Raw genomic sequence first — 13,186 nt, forward strand, 5'->3', positions numbered from 1 at the left:
TTACCTTCTTCATTTTTCATAAAATTGTCTTTAATGTCGTCTATCGTTTTATTAAGGATTCTATCTTCTCTTCTGTGCTTTTCGTTGTATTATCGATTTCTTTGAAATTTCTATTTATTGTTTTAAGAAAAAATCTTAAAAAGTTATTGAAACTAGCCAAATAGGTCTAATATCCCTTAGATTGTATGATAAAAAAATTCTTCTCTTCTGCTTTCTCGGGAACTCCTTAATACCCAGTTTGGGCGTCGGAGTGATATTTTCATTTTTCTTGTACCCACCTCTTCCATCCCTTTCGGTCCCAGCTAGTTGTTTCATTTGTCGAAATGATTTTCCTTTTTCTCTGCCTATTTTCAGTGATTGTCCCAACCATCCCATCCTTGGTCTTCCCTTTCTTCTCTTCCCGTACCTCTTGGATTCCATTACTCTTCTTACTAGTCTGCTCTGCTCCATCCTAATAATGTGTCCAAACCCGTTTAATTTTCTTCTTTTGAGTTTAGATCCTATCGGTTCCTGCTTTAATTTGATTCTTATGCAATAATTTCTGGGTATGATCCATTTTTGTGACACCAGCTATTTTTCTTAGTTATATTTCCGCTGCGTTCAGCGCGTTGTCCATTTTGGTTCTATTGACCCTCTCGCTTGCATACCTGTCCAACCAACCAACCCATCCCGCCAACAGTTGGCTTTTTTCAAGTAGGGATGTGAACGTAAAGGTGCGTTTTCACCAAAAAACATTTACAAACATCTACCCACAAACATTAGCAAACATTTGCTAACGGTTGTCAACACATGTTTGGCAGTTTGCCAAAAACAAGAACTCGAGAATTTGAGTCAGTTTGCAAACATTTGCCATCGTTCCGTCTTGTTTGTACAAAATGGCTACGAGAAGAGAAGTTATATTTGCAAACGTTTGCAATTGTTTGGCACGGTTCCATCGGCTGTCGGTTCTTCAAAGGGATTCGTTGTTCGTGCGTGTTTGGTGGAGACACTAGGTTTTATAGTTTGTCATAGTAGAAAGGAATAGTTTGTTTTCGGTGAGCGATTAGTCGAGACTTATTTGTTTTTTACAAAAAAATGCAATGGCATAATGAGAATGAATTAATTGAATTTTACAAAATAAAACCAGAAATATGGAATGCCAGTCATAAGCTATACTACAATAAATTTAAAAAATTCGACGCTTGGTGTGAAATAACAACAGAAATAGTGTGGACGAATCATTTAGAAATTCTATTAAACTTCTCCTTTTTAAAAAATTTCATATCCAAAATCTATGATTTCTTCTTTTTTTATATTCTCGTTTTTTACTAACTCAAACATGATTATAAAACTAGTCGCACATATAACTTCTCTTCTCGGAGCCATTTTGTACAAACAAGACGGAACGATGGCAAATGTTTGCAAACTTACTCAAATTCTCGAGTTCTTGTTTTTGACAAACTATACCAAAAATGTGTTGGCAAACGTTAGCAAATGTTTGCTAATGTTTGTGTGTAGATGTTTGTAAATGTTTTTTGGTGAAAACGCACCTTATTGATAATATTTCCAAAATATCGGTATTTAAATTTTGTTTGAAAACAATATTTGTTTTAAAATGTTTCATAAATATATTTGTAATGGAACAATGTATAAAAATCAACAAAACCAATCAACAATCAAGTAGGTAATCAATAAATTAACGACGGCGTTCGATTAGATAAAAAAACCTTTTTGTAAAGTACACAATATACCTACGTGAAGTGCATTTTTAAAAACCCAACTATCAACCAACGCTTCAAAGAAAATAAATAATGCAAAATACGATTCTTGGAAATTTCAATATGGGGAAATTTTATTTACCTATTCAATTACTAAAAACAGTAAGTTTCTCTTAATTGTTTGTCTTTTATAAATATACGAGATATACGACCATTAATGTATTCTTCCTTTTAAATGTAACCGTCAGTTTCTAGGTATTTGTTAATATTTAATTAATGGACGAATACAAAATAATTTTTTTAAACTTAGGTTATCAATACTTATTCAAGAGAAATATGTTCACTAATATTAATAATATTATATTTTAATACATTAGGTATCTGCAATGAGTGAATTTTCTCCTTAGAGGGAGTGAGAGTTTTGAAGGTCTTAAATCCGAATAAAATAATAATAAAAAAGTTCCTACCTGGAATGTACGAAGCAACCGCCAGCATTCTCCTGAGAGTCAACATCCATTCCTGAGTCTGTGTCTCTGAGCTGCCGTTCAAAAATATGAGAGGTTTCTGTTTCCTTCCGAGATTGAAGACTCCAAATGCGTACTGCTTGGTACGAGACTCTGTTCGACATATTGTGGAAGACCTGGGTAATATGAAGCAATTTAGAATGTTCCCTTCTTTGCAAGATCTTAGTTTCAGTTCAATGCCGTTTTCTATGTTGTCCAGACGGTTGATTTCACACCATTGCTTCTTCCAGGTCTGTAACAAACAAAAATATGTAACTTTATAATACTTAATAAGAGATAATGGGGCAAAATTATTAAATTGGGTGAACGGGACGGAAAAAATATCGGCACGATATGTCGTTCTATCCACTGTTGAGGAAAATATTCCTCCAACAATCCTCTTATCAGCAAAGTCGAATGTGATGAACAGCCATCATGCTAAAAATTTATTTGACGCAAGCAAACCCGAATGTACTTATTGTTTTAACATCTCCTCCAGAAAATTATTCGATCAGGTAAAACAGTACACCAAACCTGTAAAAAGGATTTTCACTAGCCCAATACCGGTACGTAATTTTGGGATGAAACGGTTCGATTTGTCGTAAACGTTGCTTCATCAGAAAATAAAATAAATATTGTAATAAAAGAACTTTATAGAGGGGGCCTGGAATCTTCTAACGATATCTCAGTCTAGAACGCCGCCTGTCTGACCTTAGTGCAGGATTCGTTGTTCGTACTCCCTGCGATAGTCCCCGAGATACTTTAAAACGGCCTCTCGTCGCCGATTCTACGCCGAACGCCTACCTGCTAAACCAGACTCCCCTCTGTCATCCAGCGATCCGGAAGCGGAATGGTCGCTGTAAGGCCGGCATCACTTTCTAAGAGAAAACCCGTTCCAGGTAGCGCGTGGAAGACCCTCATCGCTCCTAGTACGGCATCACTCCCAGCCGGGCATTTCCTTCGTCCCCACAGTCTAACTCACTTTTCTACCTTTAACCTACAACATCTTTCCCTCTTACCTTTGCCGTTGTCCAGCTGTATTTCTTCCTTTTCTTTTTTCTTGATCACTGCACGGATATAGTTGTGGACACTAGTCCAACTTGCTTTATTTTCAATCATTCTCTCAATAATTTCTATCACTGTAACAAAATTCACACCTGTCTCTCTTTCCTTTCCATTCCTGTGTCCAGTGGTCTGTGACCACAGTCCACCCAATCTCTCATGTTCGGAATCAGCACGTTTAGCACTGTGCCACATCCTCTGTGTTGTTCCATTCTTAGTGTCATCTTTTGGGTCTTTTCTCTCAAAAAGCTCTTTTCTTTCCACTGCCAACACATGCAGCGAAACACATCCAGTGATGGTCTATAAGACTGACAGAGTTCTGTAGGCGCATTCCACTGGCAGCAGACTTGTTCTGTCCATCCTTGTCATGAGTCTCCTGTAGACCGTTATCTCTACCAGCCCACTCCAGACTGGTGCCGCGTAGAGGACGATCGACTGCACAACACCGTGTAAGACCCTCCTCCTTTCGAATTTGGGTCCACCAATGTTTGGCATCATCCTCCCTAACGCAGTCGCATAATTCGCAGGCTTCCGGGCCACCTCCTGCACGTGCTCCCCCCATTTTCCATTCTGGTGGGTCACTCTCAGGTGCTTTAACTCACTTAACAACATAACACTTTACAACATATATTCTTTGATGAACAATTGGCATTGTTATAAAAGAATGACAATTTTAAAATTATTTACCGGAGACGAGAGTTACTTAGGTACATTGCAAACGTCGCTCACTAGATTATTTAGTGTCAAAATGCAGATATTTGCATTAAATTGACTATAAAATGAAGGAAGTTTTGGGAAGGTCTTGTATTTTCAAAAAATCAAACGACTTCAAGAATATTCACAGCTAATTATAATATTCACATGAATTTATTTCATTTTATGGGGTTTTAGAACAACGAACAAGTAAAACTTTTATCAAGAATAACATTTGTCGCTAAAAAAATAAATAAATAAAAAGTTCCTCTTTTTGGGCACCCCATCCGTGGACAAACTGTATTAACAGTACCTTCCGCCCAGGTTACACTTTGTACTACCCTGTATAATTGTTACTCTTGCAAAATAGGTACTCTTTTTAGGTCTTTCCTATTAATGTATTAATCTCTCCTTAAGAGACGATATTGAGAGTATGTAATACATACAATATAACATTTTATATAATTTTGAAACTATTAATGTAGAAATAAGTATGACATCAGTATCCCGTGAAACGATACATCTTTAGCAAGCTAAATACAGTATGGAATCTCTGGTTACCCAACAATGTGTTGTGTGTGTGTGATGCACTCTTAGGAAATGTTTTTATTTCCTGTTTACTGGCTGCCTCAATATGTATTTAAAAATATGTTTTATGTATGTTATTTTAAATATATTTTGTTTAAAACACTGTTTTGCTCCGCAGCTGGTACATAATATTTACAAGTATTGTTTTTCCCAGCTATTTTAAGTTTGTACATGAATTGGAATTTAAATTATGTAAAAGATATAAATATCTCTGGGGATTTCTTGATTCATAGAAAACAATATTTACCTAGTTGAGGTATTTAACTTATGGATCAATGTGTATTTACACTGATAATCGTGTTAGTTTGGATAGTAAAAAGTATAATTAAAAAAAATGTTATGTAATCAAAAACCACTGGTGAGATGTTTAAAACTTTGTCATCTTTACTAAAAGGACAAAAGACTAATAAAATAATGTAATAGGGCGAAAATAGAAAACTTTATATCAATGATATAAAGAACAGGATCCTATAATACTCATAAATAAGTAAAATCTTACTATCCTTTAGACGCGTTTTTATAAGATCCGTTATCAAAATTACAATCTCAATTATTAATGACGTTCTACAAGGTGGTCAGTCTTTAATTTAGTTTTGGAAAAAGTCATTAGAACTTCTGGAATCTGAAAATCTAACAGCACAATATTTAATAAGAGCTTTTAACTTCTTGCACATCCAGATGGCATAGACATTATAGGAAGAAGTGAATCTGCAATTAAAGAAGCATTTTAACATCTACATGATGCTTAAAAAATTATGGTACTTGTAACAAATATCCAGAAAACAAATATATGGCAGTACGAGCAACTTATCGAAGACTGATGAATAACTAAGTTATAAATGGATAAACCATTGAAGCTGTTCAAGAATTCGTATATCTTGTTCCTCTTCTGCATACAAAAAAAAAATGATATAAACAACAAAAATCAAGAGATGAATCTTTTTTACTAACAGATACTAATTTGGCCTATCAAAATAATTTAAATCAAGTATTTAAAAATTATAAAACTCTGATAAGACGAGTTTTAATGCATTTCTCGTTTTCTGGCAACTTTTAAACAAAAAATATTAAATTAGGCTACTACTGTAGCGGAAATTAAACGCCCTTTGCGGTGAGTATACCTTAGGAAAGCATACATTAAATCACTGCTCTCTGGAGTATTGCCACCATTAAAAATAGCGTAGATTACCTCCTGACCAGACCACCCGACTGTCAATATAAACAGTTCATCTCTTTTCAGTCATCAGCTTTGGGTGGAACTGAAAATAGATTAGTGGCAACCCCTTGTCATTGGAATAAGAAATTGTTCATAAGGCAAATGAATTGATAAACAACCAGCAGCATGGAGATGTAGCAGTCAATTTAAAACCACTGTATTATAGATCCGTTAGAATATTCCAAGAACAAAATAATTGTCATGTCAAGCAGTAGTGACAAAATAACAGTTACTGATCATGGATTTGGATCTCAATTGCCGGCAGGGGAAGATTGTAGGTCATTAAATATGCCTGACTCCTAACATGACCAACCGACTACCAGTATAAGCAGTTTCTCTCTTATCAGTCAACTCCTGATAAAAAACTGAAACAGATTAGTGACACTTCTTTATCCTTGGAATAAGAAATTGTCCAAAAGACAAATCAATCGTGTAGTAAGTAGTCAATTTAAAACTAATATATCACTTAGGATATTCAAAAAAACAAAAATGTCATGCCGAGCACTAGTAACAAAATAACAGTTACTGATCATAGACTCTAGATTCCACTAGAGAAATGGAAATCTAACCATTAAAATAAACATATTTTAAACTGAAATTGTGGTTATTTCCATTAAACATAGTAAATAAATTAATCACAAAGTTGTATAATGTAAAAAATTCCTAAAACTATTTTCTAACAAAATATTATGTTGTGGTATTGATGGTTTATTACATAACATTTAATGAAAAGGTGAATTTACTTTTTCTTTAATGTGCATATATTGCTTTGTTCTGTAGCTGGTACAGAATATTTGCAAACATTGTTTTTCCCATCTACTTTAATCATGTAGATGAATACAAATTAGGGAAATTCTTGATTCAACGAAGATAACAGCCAGTTTTTTAACTCATATATTTCATTAGATTTATTCTTTCATGGCATTTATTGAAAGATATAAGCAAATCAAACTAAGAAATAGATTAATATATTTTCGTCTTGACTACCAAATAATAACTCTTGTCATACATACTGAAAAAAACACACCCGGACAAAAAAGATGACTTAAAACTTAGAAATACATTAGCTCAATAAATTATAATTGCTTATTTAAATCAAACTATTTTTAAACAACCGATTATTGGAACTAATGTAATGTTATGGCACTCTACTATGGAGTGGAACAATAAATTTTACAGCGAAGAATAAACAAAATTGAGCCAATTACAGAAGGAAACAAGTGATAAGTTGTGTAACAGAAAGATTCTGATAAAACTGAAAGTTGAATTCTATAAAACTATCATAGGACCTATGATTTATAATACCAAATGTTGAGTTGGGTGACAAAAAAGGTAAAATTAAGAAGGAACTTTAGGAGAAGCCTTGGTGTGGTGCCAAAAGTCAGACAATATGAAGAATGACTGAATTGCAAGTTGCTGAACAGTTTACCAGAGAAAGAACTGGTGGGAGAAACTTGGACAATATGGTTCAGAAAAGTTTGTGAAGGAGATTAATATTGATATTACCCCATACAGAAATGTATGGAGAAATGTAATTAAAACAGCTAACTACACATATTATGGATAAATACAAACCAAATGAGGATTACATTTTTATATCTGGTTGAGACAAATTAATTGACATATTTTGGATTTTATAAAAGAAAACATGCCATTAAAAGTAGAAACAATAAAAATACTGTCATTTTTAACAAGGAGTCACAAAGAGAACAGAATCAATAACAAATTTACTTAACATTTGACAACATGTTCAGGTTTTTTCTAACAACAAAAAGAAGATTTTTGTGCTATATAAAACATTTTCTTTTTCCCTAAATATGAGAATTAACTACAATTTTAATTAAAATATCGTTCTATTTAATATGTATTAAATTGTGGATTCCCATTAATATAGAAGTTAACACTTCCTTTTCTACAAATGTTTACATGTAGACAAAAACAAATAATTCCATAATGCTGGTAATTTTTGGAAACGATAATCACACTAAATGGAGAAAATAAATTCACTACAGCTAGTTTTTTTTAATATGTACATGGTATTAACCATTCATTACAATTAATATAAGGTGTCTAAATGCAAAACCTGACCAATCACATGTTTTATGATTTTGAGATTTATACATCATTCTACTTGTAATTTAAAGGGCTACCAGTTGCTGTATAGTTATAATATAAAAGATACAACATCGACATCTTGCATGAAATATGCAGGATATAAAACAAGCTCTAGATGCAAACCCTGACATATCACATAGCCAACTTCAGTGCGAACACTGACATGTCCACATCAAGCAATAAGAATGTGAGTTAGATGTACCATGTGCCTAAAGTGCTTGTGGGACAATTTGTGAGTTGAGAGCAAAATCCATTGTTGTTTAAGCAATGAAAAAAGTGCCTGTATGTGTCGTCAACAATATTATAAAATAACAAAAAATTTAATTTATATTTAAATGGGAATAAGCCACAATTAAAGGTTAAAATACGTTTATTGACGTTTCAATTTCCACTTCGGAAATTGTTCTTCTATTTGATAGATTGACAACTGTCGCTAAAATGTCATTATTTCTATTTAGGTTATCTAAAGTGTGTATACTGTTTTGTTCTAATAGAATATTAAATTTATTTAAATGTATATCTCTTTGTTTAATATATGAATTTTCATATACTATATGTAAACTAAAAATAATTTGATCAAAATCAGAATTTGATATCATATCGAAAAGTAAATCTTCAATACTTACAATATCTTGTTCAACAAAAAATAAATTACATCTATGATATTGTAACCTTTCGCGGATCATGGACAAGCTGGCTCTATGTAGAATGTTGTTCAACCTTCTGCTTGAATATGCTGGACGTAACTTCAAGCCCTTTGGTATTAGGTTGTTGTCTCTACATGTTCGTAAAAATTTTTTTAGAATTTTTAGAACGATTTCCGAAGTGGAAATTGAAACGTCAATAAACGTATTTTAACCTTTAATTGTGGCTTATTCCCATTTAAATATAAATTAATTTAAAATGCCACAAGAAAATAGCTTCAGAACAATATTAACAAAAAATGTAGGTGAAATCTACAGATTGAGAGGTCGATACCCCTGATCTTGACCGGAAAACTTATGTTCAGCTTGTTATGAAGATGTTAACACGATGACATTGTAGTTATGATAGGTACCAATAAATCTTTGCTAAGAAGTTGACAGAAACTGCATACAGAACCTGCAGCTGTGAAGGTGGGTTTACCATTAAAACCTGATAGTATAAATAAACTGATTAAACACTACAGAGACTCTTGCTAAAACGATGAAACATTAACCTTTTTCAAGAAAGCCTTTGAAGAAAATCCTACAGCTGCTACATCAAAATAAGCTAGTTGCCTAACATTGCTGGATGCTTTGCAGTAGGAGGAAGCAGAAGAAAATTGAAAAATTCTGTTTGGAAGAACACTTACATTTTGATACTTAAATATTTTTTATTTTTTCATATTATTGGTGTACGCCTATGACAACATGTATGTTTGTTTAATAAAAAATATTAAGTTTTCCGATTTCAGCCATTCTAAACAAGCATTTATGGTCAAAACATGACATGTCCAAGCCAAAAACATGCAAAACCCGACACATCCAAATTTAAATTTCATTTAAAAAAAAATTTTATGCAATAGATTTATGGATACCGCTTATTAGGTATAGAGATAGCCAAACAAACATAATATCCTTTGATGGCAGGTTATTTCAAACAGAAATAAAGTTTCTATAAGTTTTTTGGGGTTTACTTAAAATTCTTTTTAAGGGACATGTGGGGTTTTGAATTTAGACAACTGATATAATATTTGCCAACTACATAGATTGATATTGGTAGTCATAATGGTCAACTACTCCTTTTTTAGGTGTATACAGTGAGGAGCAAACGAATATAAACAAAATTGCTGAAATCTACTCAAAAAGTGAAACTGTAATGAAGATATTATGAAGTTATTACAACATGGATTAATGGTTTCTTTAGAAGTGCAGTGGAAATGGTTGACAACAATGTTATCCCAATTTTAAACACTCATCATGAAACCAGAGGAAAAGCTTGACTTGTGACTAATGTTTTTCATCTATAAATAGGTAGAATTATGACCAAAGATCTATTTTTCTCATTGCTCTCTTGGCATCAGCATTTTTAAGCATATAAATAATTTACTGAAAAACTTACAAAACACTGTTATAAATATATTAAATTATATTTTATGCCTTGGTGTTTGCTTTAAACATAAAACTATACAAAATGAAAAACAATCTTAAATTATATACAACAAATACTTAACCAGTACAAGTACAATCAATTATTTTGTTTACAAAAATCTTTAATGAAATCTCAGTATTCACATGTTTTTAAAAACAAAAAGTAATAGTCAGATATTAATGACAACAAAAACAAGTACACAAAAAAAACAACAAAAATTTTTGATACTACAGTGATATTGCTTTTGCCCTACATTAATAGATATAATATACCTATTTATTATTAGTGCAAACGACTCTTTTAATTTCCGGATAATTACAGTTAATACCGCCCAAATCATATATAATCAAATACAAAAGTAACAAACATTTGCCAGGAATAAAACAAACTGTGTTTTAAAACTTTATCTGTATGTAGTTTTAGTTAAAAATTTAAAGATTTTTAGTTCCCACGTTTTAAATTTTTTGCCGTTTCTGAGAATTTGTAGGTGAGGCCAACTGGGCTTTTTATATTACTAAAAATTATCACTTACCTTCCAAGGTGTAAATCCTCTTTTAGATTTCGATGGTATTTTCACATCTAAGTAACCGTTGTAATAGTCGACCTGCATTGTTGTTGAGTTATTGTTGTTTGTTGAACATTTGCATTTGAATTTCCTAATTGGAAAATGAATCACTCCTCACTTCGCCATGATCAAAACATAAACAAGTGTAGAGTGTAGATAGCAAGGTGGGGGAGCTATCGATGAAATAAATTCGATTCGGTCGAAATTAATTCGCATGTTACTTAAAATTAAAAAAAAATTCAGATTATCAGATTAAAGAGTACTTGCAAATCAGTCAATTGATTGACAAAACGATTGTATTTTATATACAATTTTAATTATGACCATAACGTCTAATAAATTAAAAACCTCTTGTTTGATGATGTTTTGGTAAAATTACAGTAAATGCAAGCAATTTAGTTAATCATGTAAATTATAATTACTATATCGGTCTATTAATTTCGAACGTAAAGTAAGCACTTGCCACAATCTCGGTAAATTGTTTATTATAATTTAAATTGATAAATTTAACAATAATCGATTCTAAGAGGTGACTGCTGAAATAATCGAATGACTTCATTACATCGATTTAATAATCGAAAACACCTAGTTTGTTGATCTCCACCCAAGGAAATACCGATCCCATTTGGCGGGACATTCCATTTAAGATCGAAACATTGAACTGCGAGTGTATTACGGGTTATCTAAGTTGTAGGTATATTGTCTCTCTTTTTTAATTTAAAGCAGGTCAGAGAAGAAGAGCAAGACCCAGAACAAGGTTCCTTGATAACATCAATGAAGCCATGAGAAATATGGAAATACGTGCTTGGCGAAGAAAGGCGATGGATAGGGACGACTGGAGAGAAATTCTTCAGGAGGCTAGGACCCTCGTAGGGTTGTAAAGCCAGAATGATGATGATGAGCAGGCAAATTTTAAATTCTAATTTCTGATTTTAAATTGCTGTGAAAGGAACAAATCGATGGCTTGGTTCCAAATGTGGCTAAATACAATGTTTCTATTTTTGAGCTATTTACACAGTAAATCGCATAACTTAACTTAACAACACAAGTTTTCTGGAGAATATATAGAACCATTAGTAACTATGTACGCAATGAACGTAGTTCGCAATTCCATATATAGCTAGTAACACATAGTCACCTTTGGAATGGATATCTTTCGATGTAGGTGAAGTTAGCGCCATTTATTTTATTCTTACCCATGGTAAAATGAACACAATGTTCATGTACCATGTACCATGGGGCTGTAGTCTGGCGTAGGAAGTGGAACAAGTATGTGAGTGTGAATGAATGGGATCTCCCTGATAAGGAGCTCTCCGAATGAAGGTACCTCCTATAAACGGGCTAACCCTGGTAAATGGTAAGTATAGAAAGATGTGAAACGACCACGCTAGAACAGTTTCTGTCACCATAGCTCTCTGGGGTATCTGGGAACCTCTCTCAGGTATTCGAGAGACTAGGAATGGATGAACTGCTTCAGCGACCAAGAAGCAGCCTACCCAAGCTAAGGTGTAAGGTACGTGAACCTAGTTGGTCGTGAACGATCCTCCTGGGGAACCAGGCAAACCTCATTGTATAAAGCCTTTCCCTGATAATGCGGGGCTCTGCCAGGGGCGACCAACCTTTCCCTAGCTACTCGTGGGAACAACATGAATGTACAAAAAAATAGTATCCCGCTCAGGATGTGGGAGATACTCTATCTAGATCACCGAACCAAGAAAATGAGAGAGTTCTCTCTCCTGATGCCAACCATAATGTAGCTTCGCCTATTTTTTTTTTAATTTTAAACTGTTTGTCCTTGTGTAGTGTAGAGTAATGTACAATTTTATGTTTATAACATTCCAATTTTAAGATTTAATTAATAAACTGTGCTCGATATCTGCCTTTTATTTGATCAAAGTTAATATTTAATTGTCCGAGGACCTTTTCCAAGGCATTATTAATGTCAAAGAACGGTGAGTTTTTCCTTTCAATTCTAACGCATGAGCTTACGTTTTGCATTGTTAGTTGGGTCAACTTAACTAACTTAAGTGGGATCCCAAAGGCTATCATTGCATTATATAATGCAGTTTTTGTCACACTGCCATAGGCTGCTTTGAAGTCGACGAAGAGATGGTGTGTATCTACATATGTTATATTCTAGTAACTTTTTTAGAATCTGACCATGTGCTTAAATTTGATGTGTAGTTGACTTTCCAGCAGTAAATCCGCATTGATATTGACCAACAATATCCTTTGTAAAACGTTTAAGTCTTTCAAACAATACATTGCCGAAGATTTTATACGCAGAGTAATGCCTCTATAGTTCTTACACTCCAGTTGATCATCCTTTTTATGCAACGGACATATTATTCTCTTTAGCCACTCTTCTGGTACCAATTCATTCTGGCATATAAGTAGTATTAGTTTATGGATTGCTGCAAAAAGTTGATCACCACCTTTTTTTATACATTTCCGAACAGATTTCATCGATTCTTGGGGCTTTATTATTGTCTTTGAGTTTTATGATGGCATTTGACACTTTTTCTCTTGTTGGGTCTTCACTGTGTAGTTGACTTTGTAGATTTTGTTGATTTTCTATGTTGTAATCTCCTTCAATGTGGTTTATATTTAGATGTTCGCTGAAATGTTGTGCCCA

At 33.2% G+C, this 13,186-nt stretch overlaps 1 protein-coding gene across 2 annotated transcripts in view; it reads right to left on the reverse strand.

The window, feature by feature from the left end:
• The window catches only part of LOC140444081 (uncharacterized), a 44,424-nt gene extending 33,664 nt beyond the window's left edge, over window positions 1-10,760 (reverse strand). The window contains exons 1-2 of one of the 2 annotated variants that reach the window (XM_072535722.1): window positions 10,519-10,760; window positions 2,165-2,453 (exon numbers count right to left, since the gene is read on the reverse strand). In XM_072535722.1, coding sequence (XP_072391823.1) covers window positions 2,165-2,453; window positions 10,519-10,596 — 367 coding nt within the window. In that variant the 5' untranslated portion in view covers window positions 10,597-10,760. The remainder of the gene's footprint in view (window positions 1-2,164; window positions 2,454-10,518) is intronic. The other variant, XM_072535721.1, reaches the window with a different exon arrangement.
• Between the last annotated feature and the right edge of the window lie 2,426 nt (window positions 10,761-13,186).

This window comes from Diabrotica undecimpunctata, chromosome 6 (genome assembly GCF_040954645.1).
Source record: "Diabrotica undecimpunctata isolate CICGRU chromosome 6, icDiaUnde3, whole genome shotgun sequence".
Lineage (NCBI taxonomy): Eukaryota > Metazoa > Arthropoda > Insecta > Coleoptera > Chrysomelidae > Diabrotica > Diabrotica undecimpunctata.